General features: G+C 48.2%; 1 protein-coding gene across 1 annotated transcript in view; it reads left to right on the forward strand.

Annotated features, from left to right (window-relative positions):
* The window catches only part of GLMN (glomulin, FKBP associated protein), a 68,057-nt gene that overhangs the window by 35,878 nt on the left and 5,315 nt on the right, over window positions 1-26,864 (forward strand). The window contains exons 8-16 of the mRNA XM_040407862.1: window positions 1,553-1,740; window positions 2,279-2,332; window positions 3,767-3,797; window positions 3,873-3,962; window positions 14,624-14,665; window positions 14,759-14,832; window positions 17,023-17,107; window positions 17,224-17,333; window positions 19,084-19,141. Coding sequence (XP_040263796.1) covers window positions 1,553-1,740; window positions 2,279-2,332; window positions 3,767-3,797; window positions 3,873-3,962; window positions 14,624-14,665; window positions 14,759-14,832; window positions 17,023-17,107; window positions 17,224-17,333; window positions 19,084-19,141 — 732 coding nt within the window. The remainder of the gene's footprint in view (window positions 1-1,552; window positions 1,741-2,278; window positions 2,333-3,766; window positions 3,798-3,872; window positions 3,963-14,623; window positions 14,666-14,758; window positions 14,833-17,022; window positions 17,108-17,223; window positions 17,334-19,083; window positions 19,142-26,864) is intronic.

Below are 26,864 nucleotides of genomic sequence, written 5' to 3' on the forward strand. Positions count from 1 at the left end.
TGGTTTTACTGCTTGGTGTGATTAAAGCCTTAGGCCTCATGCACACGACCGGTTTTTTTTTGCGGTCCGCAAAAACGGGGTCCGTGATCCGTCTCCGTTTTTTCTTCCGTGGGTCTTCCTTGATTTTTGGAGGATCCACGGACATGAAGGAAAAAGTCGTTTTGTTGTCCGCCTGGCCGTGCGGAGCCAAACGGATCCGTCCTGACTTACAATGCAAGTCAATGGGGACGGATCCGTTTGACGTTGACACAATATGGTGCAATTGCAAACGGATCCGTCCCCCATTGACTTTTAATGTAAAGTCAGAAGTCCCTATTAATATACCATCGGATCGGAGTTTTCTCCAATCCGATTGTATATTTTAACTTGAAGCCTCCCCATCACCATGGGAAAGCCTCTGTTAGAATATACTTTCGGATTTGAATTTGATCGTCAAAACTCAGATCGGACAGTATATTCTAACACAGAGGCATTCCCATAGAGATGGGGACGCTTCAAGTTACAATATACTAAGAACTGTGTACATGACTGCCCCCTGCTGCCTGGCAGCACCCGATCTCTTACAGGGGGCGGTGATCAGCACAATTAACCCCTCAGGTGCCGCACCTGAGGGGTTAATTGTGCGTATCATAGCCCCCTGTAAGAGATCAGGTGCTGCCAGGCAGGAGGGGGCAGACCCCCCTCCACTGTATTTAACTCATTGGTGGCCAGTGCGTCCCCCCTCCCTCCCTCCCCTGTATTTAACTCATTGGTGGCCAGTGCGTCCCCCCTCCCTCCCTCCCCTGTATTTAACTCATTGGTGGCCAGTGCGGCCCCCCTCCCTCCCTCCCCTGTATTTAACTCATTGGTGGCCAGTGCGGCCCCCCTCCCTCCCTCCCCTGTATTTAACTCATTGGTGGCCAGTGCGGCCCCCCCCTCCCTCCCTCCCCTGTATTTATCTCATTGGTGGCCAGTGCGGCCCCCCTCCCTCCCTCCCCTGTATTTAACTAATTGGTGGCCAGTGCGGCCCCCCTTCCTCCCTCCCCTGTATTTAACTCATTGGTGGCCAGTGCGGCCTCCCCTCTCCCCCCTCTAATTAAAATCACCTTCCCCCATCATTGGTGGCAGCGGAGAGTTCCGATCGGAGTCCCAGTTTAATCGCTGGGGCTCCGATCGGTTACCATGGCAGCCAAGATGCTACTGCAGTCCTGCGATCTGCGATCCGTCTGTATGAAAGTAGCCTACGGCTACGGAGAACGGACGCGGATGCCAATCTTGTGTGCATCCCTGTTTTTTCACGGACCCATTGACTTGAATGGGTCCGTGAACCGTTGTCCGTCAAAAAAATAGGACAGGTCCTATTTTTTTGACGGACAGGAAACACTGATCACGGCCACGGATGAACAACGGTGCATTTTCAGAGTTTTCGACGGACCCATTGAAAGTCAATGGGTCCGCAGAAAATCACGGAAAACGGAACAACGGCCACGGATGCACACAACGGTCGTGTGCATGAGGTCTTATGGGTCAAGCATAAATGAATGCATTTTATCATTAACTCTTCCATTTTCAGGATTTCCTTCTATCTTTGGGAGAGTCCCTGTCCAGGACCTTTGTGCAGCGTGTTCACTCTGCCCAGACTAAGGACGCTGAAGGCTCTGTTCCCGAGAAAGAGACCTACATGCCGGAGTCTTTGGCCTGCCTCACCTACCTCCTGTTTGTTCACCATATTGGAATGGACGGCTTCCCATTTGTGTTTGGGTAAGAGCATATTATATTAACAAGTAAGGCCTCATGCCCACAACCATATTTTGGGTCCACATCAAGTTCTGCATTTTTTGTGGATTGCACACTGAACCATTCATTTCTGTAGGGCTGAAACAAAATGCAGACGTCATCCGTGTGCTGTCCACATCAGTGTGGCCATGCCACAAATTATAGAATATGCCCTATTCTTGTCTGTTTTGCGGAGAAGAATCGCCTTTTCTATAATGGTGACCGAGGAAGGTACGGGATGTACCGTACATGGTTGGTATCCGTATTCTGCGGCTCATTGGTTTGCAGAATGTAAAAATGGCAACGGCCCAGTACATGAGGCCTAAAGGTTCTAAAATATTAGTCTGCTTCCCCCCCCCCCCCCCCCGCCCAACCCTTAAGACAACGCCACCCTTGTCAGTGGTCTGTGCCTAATACTGCATTTGAGCCCCAGGTGTTTGTATGACAATGAATAAAGGTGTCCAGTGTCTCAGATTTAGATAGACGAGTGGAAAAAGGACTAAAATATAATTTATTTTCTTAGGCCAACGTTTGTGGTAAAGTCTAACATGGAACATGTGGATGTGCTGTTAAAAAGGTAAGAACGTAAGAGTCAAAGGTGTATCCACAGCCAAGTAAGGGAAGGGTTCACATCACCATTATTTTTTCGTTCTTTCTTGACCTGTCATAAGAACAGAAATAAAAAAAATAAATAAAGATCCTGTTCATCAGTTCGTTTGAGCGATTTTTTGAGGCGGAAAAAAAGTTCTGCATGCAGGACTTTTTTTTTTCTGTCTACAAAAACAGATCACAGGTGGAAACTGCTCTTACAGATGCCAAATGTGCATAACTGATGCACAGGATCCCTTTTTTTTTTTTTTCTTTCTGTTCTTCTGACAGATCAGAAAAACTGAAAAATAACGGTGGTGTGAAATAGCCCATGCCCTTAGCTATTTTCTGAAAAATAACGGTGGTGTGAAATAGCCCATGCCCTTAGCTATTTTCTGAACTCCCATAGCAAAGAATGGGGAGAGACATGCATGCACTGCCACCTCTCCATTCACTGTGGCTGTAAGATGCAGTCCTGTTCTTGGGGTAGTTGGAGGGTCTAGCAGAGGTGGAACCAGTATCAGTATCCGACAGTTATGGCATGTTCTGTGGATATGCCATGAATGTCCCAGATGGGACTACCCCTTTAACTGCATTTATCACTTCTATGAATAGGTGTGTTCAATTCAGGGCAGCTGCGGCAGAAATGTATGGCCAGACGCAGCTTCCTCCTCTGGTAATAGCTCGTCATCAGGGGTTAGAGAACGCTGATCACTCAGCTTCTATTTCAAAAGGGGATGTACCCTGAAAGTTCTGCAACTTTCTAATATACTTTATATTTTTAAAGATGATCTCTTTTGTAGGCTTGGTACCGTATGTTCACACTACTTTAAAGGGGCTCTCCTCTTTATTTATTCGTAGATTTTAAAATAAGCAGATCACAAAGTGTCCCCCTGCACAGGAGTTAAAGGAGTTGTCCAGGATTGTTCCACCTCTGGGACCCGCACTTAGCAGACAATGGGGTCATATTCTAGCGATAGGTCCCCATTGCCTGAGATTGGAATAGGCTGGGTTCACACGTGTCTGATTAGCAGTGGATTTGCTGTTGCAGATTTTTGTGCAGCAAACCCGCAGTGTTGTACAGAACCAGCAAAGTGGATGAGCATTTTAGAATTCTCCTCCACATGCTGTGTAAAAAATAAAAAAAAACTGCAGAAAAGCTGTGATATTGCAGTCAATTTATGCGTTGGATTTCATTGCGGATTTCACCCTTTCCAATGCAAAGAATGAAACTGTGTCAAATGTGCAGCTTTTCTGCAACACAATCCGCAGCTTGTGTATGCACCCTCAGTGATTGATCACTTCCAGTTGCTATTACAGGATTTGAGATGTGGTGTCATTCAGTTTTAATCAGTAGGAAATAGGATTTTAGATTGGGAATTCTGCGTAACTCACCATTTTGTTTTTAAACCTTCCTTTTCAGAACGGAAGAGTCGGTGTTGTCCAAAGGGCTGGTAAGTGAACTTCACAACATGTAAAATGGCTAACTGGTCCACAGATATTTCATCTGAAACTTTGTCTGCTGTCAGGATTTACTGGAGCACAGTTTATTAAGAGTGGATAATGACAGTCTTCCTGAGGACGTATTCGATGTCACCGCAGTCCACCAGGTGCTACAGGTGAGTGGACTCTTAGGATAATGTGTGTTAGCAATAAAGTTAATGAAGACTCGTACACACTTTTGGTCTCAAGCTAATTTAAAAAAGGCCATGTTTTTTAGCACCTTTTTACAGCAAAAAAGCTAGATTTTAGGCCTCATGCACACGGCCGTGGCCGTATTGCGGCCCGCAAACAGTGGGTCCACAATATGCGGGCATCGGCCGTGTGCACCCCGCATCACGGATGTGGACCCATTCACTTGAATGGGTCCACAATCCGGAGCTGCGGTACGGAAGCACTGCGGAGTGCTTCCGTGGTGTTTGTCTGTGGTTCCGCACCACAAAAAAATAGAACATGTTCTATTTTTTTGCGGTGCAGACGGATCACTGACCCATTCAAGTTGAATGGGTCTCGATCCGTCCCGGCAACCGCATGGACGTTGCCCGTGCATTGGGGACCGCAAATTGCAGTCCCCAATGCACGGAACGGCCGTGTGCATGAGGCCTTAGGCTAGATTCACATCACATTTTTGCATGTACAAAAAACGTGTGCGTTAACGGATGCCTCATACTGATGATATACAGTGGCATCCGTTCACCACAGTTCACCGCATTCCATTGTAAAAAAAAAAAAAGTATACATTAATGTATACATTTTTCTTATTTTAATTTTTTTTGTTTACCAGACTGAAGGATATAAAAGTATGGTGTGCCACGCTTTTGTATCTTTTTTTATTTTATTTATTTATTTTCAAACGTGTATGTTAAATGGATGGAAAAAAACGTGATGTGAACCCACCCTTACATGCTGGCCAAGAGTAAATTATAAACCGTCCTATAACCGCTGCATTTTTGTAGTAGTGGTTAAGACAGTATCCTGATGGTTTTTGAAAATTGCAGCGTGCTTTGGGTGTGGCGGGTTTTTTCAGGAGTTTTCCCATAGAAATCTGTATACGGGGAAAAAAAACTAAATGTATGAATAAAATATAACGCACAAGAAAGATTGTATCTGGATTGGATGTGTTTTTCACTCGCATAAAGAAAAATTTAAGAATAATCTACATCTCCTAGCAGCCATCAGTGAAAAACGCATTGCATCCGGCTGCATGAAAAACGCAGAATATAGAACATGCTGCAATTTTTCCTGAACCCAAAAATGATGTGTGGAGAAACGCAGACCCATTAAAATGAATGTCAGGATTCAGTCCGGATGCTATGCGTTTGCTTCACACATCACACCTGGACAGAAATCTCAATCGTGTAAAAGAGGCCTAAGATGACTCGACTCGTTAGCTGAAATATCTAGGTAAGGGCTCAGTGTCCGTGCTGCGGACCGCAAATAGCTTTCCACAATGCACGGGCACCAGCCCTGTGCTGCGATCCACAAGCTCCAGCAAAAGGTAGGATATATCTTATCTTTTGCAGTACGGAGGCAGGGACCCAAATGCCCACGGAAGCGCTTTAGAGTGTTTCTGTGCGCTTCCAGTCCGTGCCTCCACTCCGCAAAAGATAGGACATGTCCTAACTTGCTGATCGCAGACCCATTCAAGTCAATGGGTCCACAGCCACAGCATGGAGTGCATACGGCCAGTGTCCATATAGTGCAGACCCGCCGTTTGCAGTCCGCAATATGGGCATGGAGCCCTTACGTTCGTGTGCATGAGCCCTAATACTTGCAATGCAGGAGCACATTTTCTTTCAACTTGCATTGTAATGTTCCTCTAATGTTCCTAGTGGACATGTGTGACAAAATTCCTGTGGTTAATAGGGTGTATCCCTTTGTGGTTACTGATTTGTCAATGGGGCATGTCCCTACAAAAGCTGACAATTTCCAAAGGGAAAGATAACATCAGGGGCGTAGCTATAGAAGGTGCAGAGGTAGCAGTCGCTACCGGCCCCAGGAGCCTGAGGGGCCCAAAGACCCTTATACCACACAAGAAGACACCGGTATTATAAAAATTGCATGCAGATGAAGTTACACCTCTGGCTGGAGGGAAGAGGTTAGGTCAATGCCATGGGGGAGCAATGTGCTTCCCTGCACCCGGCCACAAAGCATTGAGGGGAGGGGGGCCCAAGCTGAACTCTTGCACCAGGGCCTATGAGCCTTTAGCTATGCCCCTGGGTAACACCGAAATTGTCAATTTCTTCATACATTTTCAGGAAGAATGGCACAACTCAAGATGCTTCAGCTTTGCTATTTCACTTAAACATACCTGTTAGGAGAGGTGACAGGTCGCCTATCGCTTGCCACATTAATATGCTGGCTCCTTTATCACTGACCGAAGGCTTAAACATAATTGTTACAGTGTAACTGTCATTTAATATTTCTCACCCATATTCATTGGGGGACACAGAGACCGTGGTTTAGCTATGTCCTCTAGGAGGCGTTGACACTAGTAAAAGCTGTTAGTTCGTCCCCTGGCAGCTATACCCCCTCCAGCCTGGAGAGAGAGCTTCAGTTTTTTCTAGTGTCAATAGGAGGCAAGACCTCCCTGCTCTGCAGAGATCTCCTGAAGATTTTATTTATTTATTTATTTTTTTCCTTCTTTTTCAGATGGGCAAACAGGGTCGCCTCCCTGTTCTCCCGGGGTCGAGTTGCGCCAGCGCCGGTCACCCGCACTTCTGCCTCCCCCACAGAAGACCAGGTGGACCAGGGCAACCTCGCTCCCCTGCATCCCGCCAGCCAAGGGGTCACCCATCCAAGCCCCCCTTTCCAGCGTCCTGCCACTACGGTGCCAGTAGCTGAAGGGGTGACCCTGCTTGACCAGAGGAGGGGTGAAGATGGCGGCAGGAGAGAGAAGAGAGGGGAGTACACGGGACTAGGTGAGTATTTAACCCTCTGGGTTGGTCCCCCCTTCTCTTGGTGGCAATAGTCTGCGACCAGACGGGGCTTCAGCATAGCCCTGCACCCCTGAGGCATTCCCCTCCGGCACAGGCCGTTTGGTTGATTGAGTGGAGGACATATGATATTAATAGGTGCAGTATGCTTACTGGCGCCAAATTAGGTGGACTATGTAACTCCCTAGTGCTAATTCCTTATTTACATGCAAGGAGCGGAGCGCAGCTCCCGCTCACCAACAAGGCGGCATTTACCTTTCTCCACCCCTTCGGGAGCGGATGCTGGGCGCGTTGCTTCTGAGGGGGTTAACCACCCTGCATTCGGCCGGCACTGCTTCGGTGCTCCGGCCGCGATTTTTTGCCGCCCTGCTCAAAGAATATGGCGGCCAGCAGGGCGGTTTGGTTGATAAGTCCCCGCCTGCGCAGTCCACAACTGCCAGGGGCGAGATTCTGAAGGGTAGCTCTACGCGCAAGCGAACCGCAGCAGGACCATTTTCTCCTCGAATATTTCCGCTTCCTCACTCTTCCTCCCTAAATCATGCTCAGACACACCCTCCCTCACTGGGGCGGGTCCGTCCAGAAAGAGGGGAGAATCTCTGATATGAGTCCGAAGCAATCTTCCAGAGATTGCGTCTAGGTGGCCAGCAGTACTGTCGTATGCATTACCCACTTCCTTTGGTGGTGTAACTGCACTACTTCAGGATACAGTGCCTGCCTTATACATTGTCCCCTGCCATGGGTGGACTAAGTACAATGACTTGGGGTTCGGGACCTGCCATATGCAGATCCATCGGTGGCCCGATTATATTGTCACTGGTTACATTATGTGCTGTATGCATTACCCCCTTAGGTGCACTATTGCACTCCACGGGGTACAGGACTCGCCATATGCGCTAGTTCTCGCTGTGGAAATTCTCCCCCCTTCTTAGGTGGGGTATTCTCCCTATCACTGACCAGTACTTGCCGTATGCTCACACCTTCCTTAGGTAGCTGTGGCGAAACCAACCTCGCCACTGGGTTTTGGAGGGGCCTGGCTGCTGGCCTCTTGCCCCAGGATTATGGGCCCTCTCATCAGCCAGGCCTCATTTGTTCACAAAGGACTTGAACTCACTTGAACTCCTGGTCTAATTCGTGCCATGTTGGGATGTTAAATGTCTGTGTATTGAAAAGGGTTGTGACATTGTATGTTTAAATGGTGATTTCTGTTCTGTTGTCCCCACATGTGTATTGGTGATTTCTCTTTGTCTTGAGAGATAATTGGATTACTCCTCGGGTGTCTCCAGGGCAGAGAGGAGGAAACCATGATGCATTGTGGGGATGTATTGTCTCTGTATCCTGCAGTGCTGCATATCTGTCCTGTGTCCCAGTCTTCCTTCTGGTCCCCTAGGGGCGTGTACACCAGATGGGCTTGGTTGTTTTATACCTCCCTGTGGGCGGACCTGTATTTGCAACAACTGTAATAAAAACCAGTCCCTAGGGGAATTAGGACTCAACGATAGAAACGATCTGAGTCCTTTCCTGTGATGTCCTCATATGTACATTTTTCTACTGCACAATCTATGTTCATTCCTTGAATATTGCATTTGTATTGTTTTTATATTGTTTTTATATATGTGTTTCGCTTTAGCCACCTCCTCTTTGCTGATGCGGCCCGGGTTGTCAGTCTCCATGGCAACGGTCCACGCCAGCATTTAAAAGGAGCGGTGTGCTAGCACGCATTGACGCACAGCCAGATGAAGCGCATTTAGCGCAAAACGGCCGCCGCTGATCAATGCGTGTCTTGAATCGTCTGCCCCCTGCCTGATGTAACCTTGGATTAAATAAAGCTGAATATCCTGACTACACACTGGTGAGTGCCGCTACTTTCTTCTGTTCTACATTACCTCGTACTTTCATCGCACCTGCATAGCTGAGCACCGCCGCTGTGTGTGTCCTCTCCAGCCACGTACAGCACTGGATCTTAGTGCGCTTAGCCGCTGTGATTGGTGCCGCCCCCTACTTCATTTGCTACAGTAATAAAAACCAGGCTGGGTGTTACAGCACCTCAGACCACTGCTTGACCCTCAACACGGAGCCTGGTCTCGTTATTGGGGGGATCCACTGTATGCTGTTGGAGACTGATTGCCAGGAGTGTAAGCTGATTCCTGTTCGTCTGCTAGCAGCTATTCGTGAGGTTCCAGTTTGGAGTGCTTATCGCCTAAACGGATTTTAACCCCTTGTCTGCTGAAACGGTCCGTTACATTGGTGGCAAGCAGCGGGATCGTTCCTACAGCCAGAAGGACAGCTACAGGAGACACCATTTCTTTGGATTTTCTTTGGATTTTACAACTTAAGGGCAATGCATGTCTCAGTACAGCGACCCTAAAAGCACCAGGATGGAACCAGCAGTGGAGTACAGATACTCTGTTGAGGAATTTGACCGTATGATGTGGTTGCGGCTGAACTTCTTCGGACCCAATCCAGCTGAGAAATCCGTGAAGTTCGTAAGGAGTCTAGTGTTCAAGACCCTACTATACCGGGCAGAAGGTGACAGTCAGCTGCCACGTTGGGTGGACCTCCATCGGAAGTTACAGTTGCGGGACAGAGAGAGCTCAGTCTCCCCTCCCCAGCGGCAGAGTGTCCAGCAGGGAATTGGGAGCCCAGTCTCCATTCCCCAGCGGCAGGCTGAGTTACAGGGGGCAGAGGTAGTTGTTCCTGTTCCCCAGCAGCAGAGTGATATGCCGGGAAGGCAGTGTGAAGTGCAGGGAGAGCAGAGCAGCGTCCTCCCTCCCGAGCGGCAGGCTGAGTTACAGGGGGCAAAGGTAGTTGTTCCTGCCCCCCAGCAGCAGGGTGATATGCCGGGAAGGCAGTGTGAAGTGCAGGGAGAGGAGATCAGCGTCCTCCCTCCCCAGCGGCAGGCTGAGTTACAGGGGGCAGAGGTAGTTGTTCCTGCCCCCCAGCAGCAGGGTGATATGCCGGGAAGGCAGTGTGAAATGCAGGGAGAGGAGAGCAGCGTCCTCCCTCCCCAATGGCAGGCTGAGTTACAGGGGGCAGAGGTAGTTGTTCCTGCCCCCCAGCAGCAGCATGATTTTTTGGGAATTGGGAGCCCAGTCTCCATTCCCCAGCGGCCGAGTGATGTACAGGGAATTGGGAGCCCAGTCTCCATTCCCCAGCTGCCGTGTGATTTATTGGGAATTGGGAGCCCAGTCTCCATTCCCCAGCGGCAGGCGGAGTTACAGGGGGCAGAGACAGTCGGTCCTGTCCCCCAGCGGCAGAGTGTCCAGCAGGGAATAGAGAGCCCAGTCTCCTTTCCCCAGCAGCAGGACACTGTATTGGGAGAGGAGACGGTCGGTCGCCCTCCCCAGCGGCTGGAAGTATGTATGGGAGAGGAGCTCGTTACCCCCTCTCCCCAGCGGCAGCTTAACGCACCAGGGGGAGACAGTAAGCCCCACAACAGTGCAGATGGGACCGTGGTCTCTGCACTTACAGCACAGGGGGTAGAGACAGTCGGTCTCCCCCTCCAACGACCAGGGCAGAGTACCGCTGATACCTGCCCACAAAGCAACCTCCACCCCAAGCCAGGGAGCAACACAGAGACCGGGAGTACCAGCTACCAACATAACCTTGGTGGACTCACTGGACAGAGACAGGCTACCAAATCCAACAGATCCAGTATTGGGTTGTGGGTGGACTGCCAGACTAACTCAGGTACTGACCGTGAGGTCAGGTACCTGGTTAGTCTTCCCTGGGAGGGGGAGATGTGTGGCGAAACCAACCTCGCCACTGGGTTTTGGAGGGGCCTGGCTGCTGGCCTCTTGCCCCAGGATTATGGGCCCTCTTATCAGCCAGGCCTCATTTGTTCACAAAGGACTTGAACTCACTTGAACTCCTGGTCTAATTCGTGCCATGTTTGGATGTTAAATGTCTGTGTATTGAAAAGGGTTGTGACATTGTATGTTTAAATGGTGATTTCTGTTCTGTTGTCCCCACATGTGTATTGGTGATTTCTCTTTGTCTTGAGAGATAATTGGATTACTCCTCGGGTGTCTCCAGGGCAGAGAGGAGGAAACCATGATGCATTGTGGGGATGTATTGTCTCTGTATCCTGCAGTGCTGCATATCTGTCCTGTGTCCCAGTCTTCCTTCTGGTCCCCTAGGGGCGTGTACACCAGATGGGCTTGGTTGTTTTATACCTCCCTGTGGGCGGACCTGTATTTGCAACAACTGTAATAAAAACCAGGCTGGGTGTTACAGCACCTCAGACCACTGCTTGACCCTCAACACGGAGCCTTGACTCGTTATTGGGGGGATCCACTGTATGCTGTTGGAGACTGGTTGCCAGGAGTGTAAGCTGATTCCTGTTGGTCTGCTAGCAGCTATTTCTGAGGTTCCAGTTTGGAGTGCTATTTTGTATCCAGTTCGGGAGTTTGGTGTTCTGCAGTAGCTGTGCCTGTCTCTCAGAAAGGGGCATATCGCCTAAACGGATTTTAACCCCTTGTCTGCTGAAACGGTCCGTTACAGTAGCTAATTGCTCTACCATTGAATACGGTTCCGACTGTCCAATATCCTTCCATAGGCGGAGTGTTGCACATCACCGTGCTTCTGTCGCATTTCCCCCTTCCGCTAGTGATCCACTAGCGGGGAGTAACTAAACATCTTCTGCGGCACTACGGCTCTAGGTGCCTTCGCTTATTTCCAAGAGGGCGTGGCTACAGTTGGTTCTCGCAGGCGCCCGACACTCTTACCCTAGTGTTATATGGGTACCACCAGTGGATACAGTGGCTACTCATCGTTGCATCCTTCTTTTTGTGCTGGTTTCGCGCCTGATTATGACATCCTCTGTCTTCCAGGGGGTTCCTAGCATCACTTGTGGGTCCTCTGTTGCTCCGGTCGGTCCTGATATTGTCCGCATCAATACGTAATACATACTCCGTTGCACTTGCCTAGTGAGTACGTTCCAGCGGGTCGACTCTTTTCGCTGACTCCGTATTCTCTATCCACCACTCCCCATTCTCTGGGGAAGTGGTTATGCTGGCGACTCTGATTTAGCTCCTACAGCTTGTTTTCCTCCACAGGTGCGGCTTGTCGCTAATGTTCGAGTTCATGGTCGCTGCAGTGGGGCATCCTCCTCTGGTAGGGGTCCTACCCTGGAGCTAGCTTGGCAGTTGCACATGTTCAGCACCCTTCCAGGTAGAATTTTTAGGGTTAGCGCCACGTAACTAGGGCAGTGTGGCACGTGATTTCTACGGATAGTATCGGGCCTCTCCCTCAGTTTTTGCATTGCCGGGGCAAGAGCTGGCTACCACTGTGGTAGCAGTATTATTTTCCCTACATGCTTGGGTTCTTACTGCACAGCCCCTCGCTAGGCGGTGGACTCTTTAGCACCGGATCGGTGGCTTCTACGGGTGTTCCCTCCTCTGCTGGGATATGGGGCTGGCATTGCAGTGTGACTTCCCTTGCCTGGCTTCCTTCTCGGGCGGAGTTCTTTTGGCACGGCCGCTTGATCTTTGGCTACTTCTGTATAGCGTGGTCTTTTACAGGGTAGGGGCTTAGACCTAGCCTATTGCTTCTCCTGTCTTTCCCCCTCTGGCTCATGGTTCATTGTCACCCCGTATGCCTTGGTAGTTCCTACATTGCTATCTTCCCTCACCTGCGTTGCATGGGGTATTCGTTTGGTGCCTTTCCATTCAAGACACGATGGTCTGGATGGAGGACATTCAGACATATCCTAGTCGCTCCGAAACGGACTCGTCGTGCGTGATACGCCGACCTCGTTCTCCTGGAGACGTCCCTTGGTCACTGCCAATCGGAGACGTCCTTCTTTCAAGGGGTTCAGTCTTACATGACCTTTTCAATGACTGCGTGGCTATCGAGACCGCCGTTCTAACGTGGAGAGGGTTTTTCGGCGGATATTTTCCGCACTGTGATTCAGGACAGGATGTCTGCATCGCCAGTATCTATTCTGGGACCTGGAGGTCCTTCTGAGGCTTCTCTGAAGCCAAGACGTCCCCCTCACTTTGAGGTTTTCTCCCTCCTTTCTACTTTAAGGGTTGGACCTTTGTTTAGCCCTTGTTTCCTTGATGGGTCAGGTGTTGGCGCTTCAGTCTTGGGCAGCCTTCCAGTTTCCCTGGTGTCCATGGTAATCTTCTTTCAAGGAGCGGCACATATGGTTCCTCTGTATCGTCCTTACAGCCTTGGGATCTGAATATGGTTTTCTCAGCATTCCTTCTTCTCCCGAAGGTGGTCTCTGACTTCCATAGCACGTTCCTTTCCTTCGCGCCCTACGGAAGGGAGTTACATTATGGACATTGTCAGTGCTCTACTCATTATTAGCAGCCTCCAGTCCCTCTCGGCGTACGGATCCCCTTTTTCTCTCAGGAAGGTCCTCGCTGGGGATTGGCGGCCCCCAAAGGGCGATTGCACGTTGGATTCGGTCTGGCAGTGCTGCTGCTTACCGTGCTCGGAGCGGGGTTCCACCCTTAGGTGTCACGGCTCACTCCCCCAAAGCGGTGGGCGCTTCTTGGGCTAGGAGGACTAGCGCTTTGGCTGCACAGTAATGTAAGGTGGCTCCGGTCCTCCTTGCACATGTTTGCAAGAAGTTGCCAGGTGCATACTTATGCATCGATGGTCGCTGTGTGGGCCGCGTGGTCTTGCAGGCGACAGTTCTTACTGCACGGCTTCATGGGTCTGTGGTTTTTCCCTCCCTGTGGACTGCTCTTGGTCGTCCCATGGTCTCTGTGTCCCCCAATGAATATGGGCGAGAAAACGAGATTTTGTAAAACTTACCAGTAAAATCTCTTTCCCGCTCTTTATTGGGGGACACAGCACCCACCCAGTATTGTTGTTCGGCCACAGTTGTGGCTGTTGCTGGTTAGAACCTGGTTCGGTTCTTGACATTGTTGCTGTTCCACATTGTTTCGGTGGTTTACTTGCTTCTCCTACTGCTTCTCACAAACTGAAGCTCTCTCTCCAGGCTGGAGGGGGTATAGCTGCCAGGGGAGGAGCTAACAGCTTTATCTAGTGTCAACGCCTCCTAGAGGACATAGCTATACCCATGGTCTCTGTGTCCCCCAATGAAGAGCGAGAAAGAGATTTTACTGGTAAGTTTTACAAAATCTCGTTTTTCTGTATGGTCAGTGAATGTGTTTTTGTAATATAGTCTATTAGGGAGTTTTGTTAACTTTTATTACCAAATGTAATGTAAAGTTTTTCATTAGCAACACTAAGTGTTGCTAAGGAAATTTTGTCTTCAGCGCCTACAGAATGTTGTAAATTACTGCATGTAAACTGCGGAGGCGATCAGCGCTGGCAGCAAATAAAATATGTAGGGAGACTTGTAAAATCATTTTTTATAGAACGGTGCATAACACATGTAATGAGGCTGGGGCAACGGAAGAAGGGGCAGGCTGAGAAGCCTGACTCCATATTTTACAGAGAGTCATCCTTGGCTACGCTCATTTGTAGGGATTCTAAGGAAATACCGGTACTTTATTTGCTGTTTTCTAATAAGAATTAACACAATTCCCTAATAAAGTATATTATAAATACTCTCACTGTGCCTACGCATAAAAATAAATAAATAAATGATCTACTATAGAAACACTTCATACCTATTATTATTATTATTATTATTATTATTATTATTATTATAATATTAATTATACTATTATATATAATTAGTTTTCCTTGTATAGAAGGTTATATTTATTACTATAATTTACTGCCCAGAGCCTTTTCTCTCTTCTGCGTGGCAGTGCATTATATACTAATTATATTGCAGTGTATATTGTATCGGGTTTTCAGTGTATGTAATTAATCTTCTATCTGTAAATGGAGGTGGTTCATCATTTTCTCTTTACATGCAGGATTTAGTGAAGGTCATGACCCTGTGTCCTATTGAACATCTGGTAAGGCAGACTTGCTGACTTATGGAATCGCTAAAATGGCTGCATTGTACGATTACGGAGTCATTATCTCTCTGGTGAATCTCGCTTTTATAGAGAAAGAAGAGTCTGGCAATGCTACAGTTAGTGATTGACAAGTTTTGTGTAGAAGGAAAATACAAGTTGTTCAGGTAAGAACATAGACCAACTCCTATAAAAACTATAGGGGTCATTTACTACCACTGAAATACGCCTATTTTAGCCGTATTTCTGGCGAACATTGCGGCACAAAGTTCTGTTGCACCGCAATGTGCGACTTCTCCCGGCTCACACCAGGTCTAAAAAAGTAGGCAGGGAAAGGGACGGGCTACTGATTTAGGTGTAGAAAATGGTCTAAATGTAACAGCTAGGAAGCTGTCTTGCATTTAGAAGCGGCGGTGGATCTGCCGAAGTTATGTAGAGGTCGGTGCCTCTACATTTCGGCGGATCCACCGCCAGCTATAGGGGATATTAATTATTGACCGCCTATGCCTTGTCATGTTATTTCTTGTCGTTAGCACTAACTTTACTCAAATGATGCATAGTATACCAAAGCCTATCAATGTTATTCACACACATCTGGAAATCTTTCTGGAGGTTCTCCAAAGTGGATGTGTGCTAAATCGACAATGTATTAGGACACACCTCTTCAGTGGTTTGATTCGGTCCCATTGCCACAGATGTATAAAATCCAGCCCCTATCCATGCAGTCTGCCTTTACAAACCTTTTGTGAAAGATACATCAGTTACATTGTGGTCCAGTAATGGGATGCCACCCCTACAACAAGTCAGTTTGTGAATTATTTTTCCCTCCCAGATATTTCACAATAGAATGTAGTGGTATTACTGCATGTGTGGTAAGTGGAAGAAGTTAGGAACCACAGCAACTCAGTCATGAAGTGGAGACCACATAAGGTTACAGAGCAAGGTCGCTGAGTGTTGAGGCACATAAGTCACCAACCTACTGCTGACTCAATGACTGCAGAACTCCAAACCTTCTCTGCCGTGAACATCATCACAAAAGCTGTGCACGGGGAGCTTCATGGCGTGGTTTTCCTTGGCTGAGCAGCTTGCATGCAAGACTAACATCACCAAGCACAATGCCAAGTTTCGGATTGAGTGAAGCATGCCACGCTTGACCATGAAGCAGTGGAAATGTTCTGTGGAATGATGGATCATGCTTCTTATCTGGCAGTCTGATAGACAAGTCTGGATTTGGTGAATGGCAGGAGAACGTTATCAGCCTGACTGCATTGTGCCAACTGTAAAGTTTGGTGGAAGAGGGATAATGCTATGGTTGCTTTTCATGATAGGGTGGGGCTAGACCTCTTGGCTTCAGTGAAGAGAAATCTTAATGCTTCAGACATTTTGCATAATTCCATGCTTTGAATTTTGTGGGAACAGTTTGTGGAAGGCCCTTTTCTGTTCAAGCATGACTCTTCTCCAGTTCACAAAGCAAGGTCCATAAAGTCATGGTTGGGTGAGTTTGCTGTGGAGAAACTCTACTGGCCCACACAGAGCCCTGACCTCATCCACATCCAACACCTTTGGTTTGAACTAAAATGGAGATTACGAGCCAGGCTCCCTTATCCAGCATCAATGTCTGACTTCGCAAATGCTCTTCTGGATGACTGTGCAAAAATTCCCACAGACACCTTCTGAAAACATGTAGAAAACCTTCGCAGAGGATGGGAACTAACTCCATATTAATGCTTATGGATTCAGAATGGGATGTCCTAAAAGCTCCTATAGGTCTAATACTTTTGTCCATATAGTGTATGCTAAAATACTTTACCTGAGCTGAGAGTTGTGTGAAAAACCATGGTTTGCCCTTATTAGCCAGATGGCCAACTGTATTCATGCCTTATTGGACTTGAAGGGGTTGTGACACGTTTTTAGGTTATTTCCCTGTCCACAGGTAAGGGAATAACTAGCTGATTGCTGGGGGTCTGACCTTTGGGACCCCCACTGGTTCCGTTCTAACGTCCTGATGGAATGGCAGGTCATGCATGCACACTGCAGCTCCATTCATTCTCTATGGGAGTGCCAGAGATAACCGAGTGCTATACGTCACTGCTCAGAGAGGTGGGGGAGCACTCCACTCATGGACGCACTGAACCCTCAACTATGAGTCTACTCTATTCATTAATAGCTACTATGAACCAAAAGGTAATATATTTTTGTGCCAGTTGGGCTAACACTGTATCTGACCTGTCTCCATACTATGCTGTCCTCGCAAAAGGCAGCATAGTATGATCAACCACCCACTATGATATTGCTTGTTATACATGAAGACTGTGTCCGGAGCTGATTCTCTTCATAATGTGCTATTTTCTGTTCAGATGTCTGTTGAAGATAAGCAGTCACTCCGGAGTGGAGGGTTACATCATACACAACATCAAGAATCAGATAGACTTTGCTCTAAAGGTGAGATGAATCCGACTGCGCTGCGGTCAGAGTATGCATGTCATTAAAGTGAGGGTGGCATCATCTAAAATAAAATAATCCTGTGTTTTTACGCTTTTTTGATGAAAATGTATCAGACAGACTCCCAAAACAGGTGGTTCCTAGGCAGTCGACTCAGTCCGCTTCTGCACTCGGCACTTTCACTTCCAGAAGGAGCAGAAACTGATCTTCTTCAGTCCTCTGATAGGTGAGAAATGTGCAGTGATGAATTTATGAGCGGAGTTCAGGAATTCATATTCTCCAATAATAATTGTAGTTACTACCTGCATGGGTTTTCCCATCTTAGGAATGGAGATGCATACACGGATCTCCCCCATTCACTTCTATAGGAGTTCCGAAAACAGACGACAAAGCTTTCTGCTAAAACTCCCATAGAAATAAATGAAACGTGCCATGCCCTCCCCTTGATTGACAGGGTAGACATCAAACATGGTGAGGGCAGAAGAAGCAGATGCAGTCACGCTTTTCATGTGTGTTACAAAACAGAGTGGAGGCACCAACTGGTGTGAGGACCGTACACGTAGCAGGAGGGTCAGGGGCTGGGCCACCGTACTGAGAGAGGTTGTGCAAAGCAATACACAATACTAGTAGTGAGTGGAGGGTCTCCCAGCCAGGAGACCAGTCAGGCTATTGCCTTCCACGGTCGGAAAAAGCCAGAGGAATCCAGAATAGTAAGTACCATAGAAAACACTAAGCAGATCGCTCCGTATAAAAGGGTTTTTATTAAAACAATAAAAAGCATATAAAAGAAAAACAAAGCTAGACGTCTCTGTGGCGGACCCCCACCTTTTTATTGTTTTTAATAAAATCCTTTTATACAGAGTTCCCAGTGCAGCGCAATCCTTTTTCATACTTGGTTTGCTGAGTGTTTTCTATGGTGCTTCTCGTGTGTGTGACACTGAGGTCTGGCTCAAACTTTGATTTTACACTAGGAAACAGATCTAGAGCTAGATATGGGGGATATTATGTACGAGGAGAGAAGAAAAATTTAATCCTAGAGCTGTGTCATAGCGTGATATCATATACACTGCACACAGCCTAGCAAGTACATCAGTCCATTTTGCCATACACATAAGATTCTAATTTCTATCAACTTTTATTATGGGTTAAATGAGCAAGTAAAATTTAAGTAAACCTTTTCTTTAGAAGTCTCTTGGGATTTGAACCCCAGACCCTCTATATGAAAGGCAGAACACTTACCACCAGGCTATAGTCCTACCATGTTGTACCAGCTTTAAGATGAATTTTAGTTCTCTCTTGATACTCGTACATAATACTTCCTATAGCTAGTTCTGGATTTGCTTCCTAGTGTAAAAGCAATGTTTGAGCAAGGGCTCAGCGTCACAGATATAAGTAGCATGATTGCCCACACCATGTTTAATGTCTAGCCCTGTCCATCAAGGGGAGGTGGGAGTACAGGGGCATCACAAAAGCAGTGCTCCAAGGATGAAGTATGGCTTCCTGGTGCCCCAATGTGCTCATTTGCATATGAATAAAAACACATATCTCTGCAGCTGTTTAACATGCAGACACAAGAAAGGTATTGTTTGTCAGCATGATCAACCCTACCAGGCAGTATGATCGTCCTGGCAGAGGCTCTTTAAAGGGGTTGTCTGGTTTCCTATGATGATGGCCCTGCCGATCTAATATTGAATACTTATCCCGAGTATAGGTGATTTAATATAGGAAATCGGTCGTCCAGTTTTCTGACACTACTTGGGTGCACACCACTCTCCCCTTGCTCTACCTTACATTGCAGAATATTGATGACACCCAGGCCACTGCATAGACAGTTTATTTTTTGAAAACTTTGTCAGACATCAAAGAAAAGAAAAACGCAAAAAGTCATTTTTTTATTTTTTTTTGCCCTGGAGTTAAACTCTTCCATAAATGCTTTTATGTGTCACAGTCTAAGTCTATATCTGTTTTCTCTCCAGAATAATGGCTTCACTAAACCTTCTGAGGTACCTGGTTATTAAAGACGGTGACAATGAAGTAAGTATCTTGTGGGTTTTTTTGAGTTCATAGATCTCCTCCAAAAATACAAAAAACAACAACCTGCCACTAACAGAAACCTGCTGTGACTTGTCAAAGTCTTCAAGCTTGCACCCATGTTCATTTTTGATCTACACCCCCCACTGTGTGTATATGGTAGGAGCAGAGTGTAAATGGATACTCAGAGCTCACTAGAGCATCAGTGCACACACCGGCTCTAATGAAGACAGATCACTGACGAGGATGACATGCTCTACTTTTCCTCCAAGCTCCTTAGAGATACATCTTTATTAATGTCCAATCTCCATGGAATGTTCCTTCTTATGTGTGTGTATATAGAAAAAGAAAGCCTGTGGAATTAGAAATCTCTTGCACCCTATTGAAACAATTTGAACAAGGTATTACAGATTTAGGTCACCTGCACACGTTGCGGAATACGTGCGGTTTTTCAGCGCTGAAAGAAAAACTGCAGTATAGTACAGTGCCAGCAAAGTATTACACAAATCCACTTTGCGGATTTAGGCCGAATGCACACGGCTGTGTTCCGCGGCCGAGAGCGGTCCGTGGTATGCCGGGCTGGATTCCTGTTCAGAGCAGGAGCGCACGGCGTCATTGACTGTCTATGACGCCGTGCGCTTCATGCCGCCGCTGCACTACAGTAATACACTCGTATAGTGTATTACTGTAGTGCAGCGGTGACCTGAAGCGCACTGCGTCATAGCAACCAATGACGTGCGCTCCTGCTCTGAACAGGAATCCAGACCGGCATACCACGGACCGCTCTCGGCCGCGGAACACGGCCGTGTGCATTCTGCCTTATTCTGTGTGGACATTGACCCGCCTTGCTGATTTCCAGATCCGCAACTTGTCAATTAGGTTTGCGGTTTTGGCTGCAGATTTCACCCTTTTTCAATGAAAGGTGAGATCTGCACAAAACCGCATCAAAAACTTCTATTATACAATTACGGCTTTTGGTGCGGATATGCTGAAGAAACGCACAAAGATTCCGATCTTATGTGCGTTCATCCACTTTCGTGTGCAGGTGGTCTTAGAGAACTTTTTACAATTAGCTAGTACTGCTTCTTGCCTAAACAAAAAAATGGAAATGCCTGCTGCCCACCGCTCGGTTGATACACCTGGTCCCAGGACTGTTCAAATATAGAATGAACACAATAACTGGCCTCTAGGCTTGAGCGAATCCAGCCAAAGTTGATTTGTTCAAAAACGTTGGTGTTAATCCTGTCTCCGTACAGCATTAAAATGTATTGGCTCCACGGAGCCAATACATTTTAATGCTGTACAGGGACAGCATTAAAAGGGTTGTCCAAGCTTTTAATATTGATGACCTATCCTTAGGCTAGGTCATCAATATCAGATTGGCGGGGATCCGGCACCCCCGCCGATCAGCTGCATGAGGAGATGGCGCGCGCAGTGTGCACATGCCGTCTCTCTTCCTGCTCACTGCTGCTGTCTACGGCAAAGCAGCGACACCTGGCACCCCTTCCGATCTGATATTGATAACCTATCCTCAGGATAGGTCATCAGTATTAAAAGCACGGACAACACCAAAGTTTTTGAACTAATGAACTTCAGATCTATGATCCGAAGCTCGATTTGCTCAAGCTTACCGGTCTCAGCAGTGACATATCGCCAAGCGGCACATCACTGCTGGGTCACGTAGCTGACATGACCCTGTTCAGATGTGTACAGGCCTGGGACAGGAAGCGCCTCTGTGATGGAGCTGCACATCAGAGAGCAAGTCTGTGGATTTCTTTATTTCGTTAAGAGGTTGGCCTGGCCATGTGTAAATCTGGAATAAGGAACCACAATCTAATTTGTTGTGTTTGGGTGTTTCCACTGGCAATGCATAACTGGTCATAGGCAGATACTGTAGATGGTATAGTCAGTATGAAGAAATAGTCACACCCATGGCCATTCTGTAGAAAATATTAAGGTTCACCCATTGCAGCCTTGTGCTGTGGACTCCACACAGCTAAGCCTCGTCAGTATGGTAGAAGTCTTATATTTTCCAGTCCCCATCTACATGCTACAGATTTTTTTGATGCATATTTCTTCATGCAGCATGCCCAATATTTTGCAGATTTTCTTTACATTAGAGTTAATATCTGCCAGTGTGTTACAGATTTGGTGCGATTTTCCTCCGCTACAAATCTGCAACATGTGAACTTGGCCTAAGGGTGTCAATATAATTTGCAGGGATCTGAGCCTCATCTGTTGCTTTAAAGGTGTTATCCAAACCCTATAATGCCCCCCAAAATGCCTGGACACTTCATACAGGTTATACTTACCCCTTACAAGTTTTTGTGATTGACTAAGTCTTTTGAATGGGCCTTGCTGAAACGAGCCCATTCTCATGTATACAGTGGACTTTAGTCAGAGGAATTCCTGTAACTAGTCTGCCTTGTCTGATATACACTTATAGCTGAGAGCATCGGTGTGGTGCTCCTTATAATGCATGGCTTATCAGGAGAAATACTGTGCGATAGTGACTGTTTTATCAAGGATAAGGAGAAAAGAGACCAGCACTCGCTTGTTTAGATAATGTTGCTGTGATTTATTGTCACATTCCAGTGACGCGTTTCGGCATACAATCTGCCAGTTTGTCAAACTGGCAGATTGTATGCCGAAACGCATCACTGGAATGTGACAATAAATCACAGCAACATTATCTAAACAAGCGAGTGCTGGTCTCTTTTCTCCTTCTCTATACGGGACGCCGGCCCTGAGACACGTGCACTGCTACTCCACTTCAACCGCCGATCGATACATTGTTTTATCAAGCAATCAGGGATAATTGTACATCTGGGACAGAGTAGGCGGCTGACAAACTGAGCCAGACCCCTCCATATGCGTCACTGACACACAGGTAGGAAGCTCCCTGAGAATTGCACCTCACTGGAGAAGCTCTGAACTTCCATGGGACCATGGGAGTGCAGGTGAAATCAGGCCATCTGTGAAGTTTAGAAAATGACAGTATATTAGGAAGTTTATTTTAGGTTTGTCACATGTTTTTATTCCATTCAGATGTCAACCTCGGGTTGCATGGATATATATAGGCTCATGGAGCCAAAGAGAAAACTATGTATTGTGGTTCGCAAAGCGCGTATCCGCCCAAAAAATACAGATAATGTCCAGGTTGCGTTTTTTATTTTTTTTCGGACCCATTGTAACAATGCCTATTCTTGTCTGCAAAATGGCCCAGAATAGAACATGTTCTATCTTTTGTTTAGTTTTTTGAACTATGGAATGGACATAGGGACGTAGACGGCACACGTTGTGCTGTCCGCATTTCTCACCCATATTCTATGTCCTCTAGGAGGCGTTGACACTAGTAAAAGCTGTTAGCTCCTCCCCTGGCAGCTATACCCCCTCCAGCCTGGAGAGAGAGCTTCAGTTTTTTTCTAGTGTCAATAAGAGGCAAGACCTCCCTGCTCTGCAGGGAATCTCCTGAAGATTTTTTATTTTAGTTTATTTTTTTCCTTCTTTTTCAGATGGGAAAACAGTGGACGCCTCGCCTCCCTGTTCTCCCGGGGGCGAGTTGCGCCAGTGCCGGTCACCCACACTGCTGCCTCCCCCACAGAAGACAAGGTGGACCAGGGCAGCCTCACTCCCCTGCATCCCGCCAGCCAAGGGGTCACCCATCCAAGCCCCCCTTTTCCAGCGTCCTGCCACTACGGTGCCAGTAGCTGAAGGGGTGACACAGCTGGACCAGAGATGGGGTGAAGATGGCGGCAGGACAAGAGGATGAAGATGAGTAAACTAGGTAAGTATGTTTAACCCTTTTCTCCCTCCCTCCCTCGTTCGTTATCAAGCAGGCCCCTATGACTCAGGGGTTCAGGTCCCCCTCTATGCCTTCCTGGATTTCTGTAAAAGACTGCAGGGGCGAGACTCTGAAGGACTCACATATGCATGCTCCTGTCATGGTCTACATAGTCTCCCCCTTACTGGGCACATAGGGGGTTAATGGCCCTGCTCCAGGGATGCCGAGCACACCGCTGTGCAGTCTCCCGCTCCCCACACCTAGCCGCCATGATCCAACCCCTTCCAAGAGCAGACGCGCTGCAGTGAGAGCGCGCCGCTCCAGAGGGGTTAGCCGCCATACGTTTCGGCCGGCACCGCAGCGATGTTTGCCCGCCAGCCGCGGGATGGAGCCCCCGTCCATTGCCGGGCGGGCGCATTCATGCGCCGCTTCCACCTCCACAGGAATCTTCCTGAGCGGCACCAGCCACATTGCCACCCCTTTCGGGAGCAGACGCCGGGCGTGCTGCTACGGAGGGGGTTAACTGCTATGCGTTCGGCCGGCACCGCATCGGTGTTCCGGCCGCGATGTTTGCCCAGCCCGCACTGGTGTCCGCACGGCCCCGGGGTGCAGCCCACTTCCGTTGCCAGACGGGCGCATTTCGCCCGCTGCTCTGGTCTCTGTGGCCGGCCGATGCAGGGGCTAAGCGCCGTTTGGTTGACAATGCCTGCTAGGCCGCAAACTTCGTCCCCTGGTAGGGGGGGGTGCTCTGGCGCAAATTCTTCCCGCCCTGCTCCCCCTCCCCAGAAGCATGCTGAGCCCGCCCCCGGTCCTCAAAATGGCCTTAACCATTTCATGCCCAGCCACCTCTTTAGGCCGGCATATCTGGGGATCTACTCCTGGTGCACGCTGGTAATGCAGAGGATTTTTTTTTACCCTTTCCCGCCTATTGTGCGCTTGAGGCTGACATCGTAGTTTAAAAAAAAATGAAAATAATAAATAAATAAATGTGCGCCATACGGGTCCCCCTCCTCAGCCCTCACTACCGCGGGACCAACCTGTCTGTGTGGTACCACACTGGGCCATGTCCTATCTCGGATAGGGAGGACCCCTCATATTCCCAATCCACCCTCCGGGTCGTTTGGTTGATAATTCCCCACCTGCGCAATTCAGTGAAGGATCTCTGCAGGATTCCCAATCCGTCCTCCGGGGTAGTTTGGTTGATATCTCTCCACCAGCGTATTTAATAAGGGACCTCTGATATTCCCAGTCCACCCTCCTCTTACCAATCTACCCTCTGGGTCGTTTGGTTGATAATTCTCCGCCGGCGCAATTTTTATGTAGGACCTCTCTTCCCAATCCACCCCCTGGGTAGTTTGGTTGATAAGCCCCCACCTGCGCAGTCCGCAACTTCTAGGGGTAAGATTCTGAGGGGAGACCTGCCGACCACAGCAGGTCATCTTCTCCTCGAATATCTCCACACCCCCTCCCTTCCTCCCTGGGTCACGCTCAGGCGCACCCTCTCTCACAGGAGTGGGTCCGTCCGAGGGGGGGTGGAGAATCACTGAGTCAGACCCTGACATGAATCCAGCACAATCTCCTAAGATTGCGTCTACGGTGGCCAACAGCATTTGTCGTAGGCTTTACCCACTTCCTTAGGCGGAGTAATTGCACTACTTCAGGATACAGTACTGACCTTATACATTGTACCCTGCATAGGTGGACTAAGTACAATAACACTGTTTCAGTGCTGGACGTATACATTCCCCCTTCTGTAGGTGGCGGAATTGCATCTCCACTGGGTTCAGTACCTGCTGTATTCATTAGCTCCTTCCATAGGTGGCGCGATGACATTCTCACGGGTTACAAGGTGTGCTGTATGCATTACCCCCTTACTCAGGTGCTATTTGCACTCCCACAGGGTACAGGACTCGCCATATGCACTAGTTCTCACCGTGGGCATTAACTACCCTTCTTAGGTGGGGTATCAGTAGTAGTGCGTACAGCATTGCACATATATGGTGAGTACGTCCCAGCGAGTCAAGTGCTTCACTGACTGTATTCTCTATCCACCACTCCTTCTTCTCTGGGAAAGTGGTTATGCTGGCACTCTGGTAGCAGCTGCAGCGTGTTCTCCTCCACAGGTGCAGCCTTTCGCTAATGCTCGAATTCGTGGTCGCTGCAGTGGAACATCCCCTTGGGTAGGGGCCCTACCCTGGCGCTAGCTTGGCAGTTGCTCCTGTTCAGTGCCGTTCCAGGTAGAGTTTTTTAAGGTTGCTCTACTTAAACTGGAGCAGTATGGTACGTGGCTTCTATGGATAGTCTCAGGCCTCCCCCTCAGTTTTGCGCTGACGGGGCAAGCGCTGGCTACTACTGTGGGAGCGATATTGCGTTACCACTACATACTTGGGTTCTGTCTGTTCAGCTCTTTCGTCAGGTGATGGACTCTTCTAGCACTGTGTTCGGTGGCCTTTGCGGGTGGCCCCCCTCCTTTGCTGGGGATGGGGCTAGCAATACAGTGTGACTCCCCTTGCCTGGCTTCCTCTTCAGGCAGAGTTTTTTTGCACAGCCACTTAATCCTTGGCTACTTCTGTATAGCGCCAGTCTCAGACGGGAAATGGGCTTGGACCTAGCCTATTCTTCTCCTGTCCTTTTCCTCCTCTGGATCATGGTTCATAGACACCCCGCATGCCTTGGTAGTTCCTATGTTGCTACCTTCCCTCATCGGCATTTGCACGGGGTATTCTTTTGGTAGCCTTCCATTCCAGAAAAGCTCCGGTCCCAACTAGTGGGCTGTGGCACCCTCCACATCCCTCCTTCTATGGGGACTCCTTCCATTGGTCTGGGTGTGCTAACGATATCTACACGAAAGCTTCCCACCTTCTCTCCCGAGCAGGAGTTCCAGAAGCATACGACATGGACGCCCTGACATCTCCTTGGCGGGAGTTCTCCCTCCCTTGGTCACTGCCACTCAGAGATGACCTTCTTTCAGGGTCCGGTCTTGCATCGGCATTTAGGGTCTTGGTTGACAGTGTGGCTATTAAAACCGTCATCCTGATGTGGGGAAGGTTTTTCGGCGGACGTCATCCGCACTATGCTTCAGGCCGGGAAGCCTGCACCGCCCAGGATCTATTGTAGGACCTGGCGGTCCTCCTGGGATTCTGTGAAAGCCGGGACATTCCCTCACTCTGTTTTTTTTCTCTCCCCACGATCCTATCCTTTCTGCAATCAGGGTTGGACCTTGGTTTAGCCCTTAGTTTTCTTGATGGGTCAGGTGTTGGCGCTTCTATCCTGGGGCAGCTTCCAGAATCCTCTGGTGCCTATGGAAAACTTTCCTTCAGGGAGTGGCACATTCGGTTCCTCCGTACCATCCCTTACTGCCTTGGGATCTGAATATAGTTCTCTCAGCGTTCCAGTCTTCTCCCTTTGAGCCCTTGGGGAGAGTTCTCTCCGGCTCCTGTCCTAGAAGGTAGTTTTTTTCTTGTGGCTATCACATCCATCAGACGAGAGTGTCTGAGTTGGGGGTGCTCTACATAGTAACATAGTACATAAGGCCGAAAAAATACATTTGTCCATCCAGTTCGGCCTATCATCCTGCAAGTTGATCCAGAGGAAGGCAAAAAAAAACTGTGAGGTAGAAGCCAATTTTCCTCACTTTAGGGGAATAAAAAATTCCTTCCCGACTCCAATCAGGCAATCAGAATAACTCCCTGGATCAACGACCCCTCTCTAGTAGCTATATCCTGTAATATTATTACACTCCAGAAATACATCCAGGCCCCTCCTGAACTCTTTTATTGTACTCACCATCACCACCTCCTCAGGCAGAGAGTTCCATAGTCTCACTGCTCTTACCGTAAAGAATCCTTTTCTATGTTTGTGTACAAACCTTCTTTCCTCCAGACGCAGAGGATGTCCCCTCATCACAGTCACAGTCCTGGGGATAAATAGATTATGGGAGAG

The sequence above is a fragment of the Bufo bufo genome, chromosome 9 (assembly GCF_905171765.1).
Source record: "Bufo bufo chromosome 9, aBufBuf1.1, whole genome shotgun sequence".
NCBI classification, from domain to species: domain Eukaryota; kingdom Metazoa; phylum Chordata; class Amphibia; order Anura; family Bufonidae; genus Bufo; species Bufo bufo.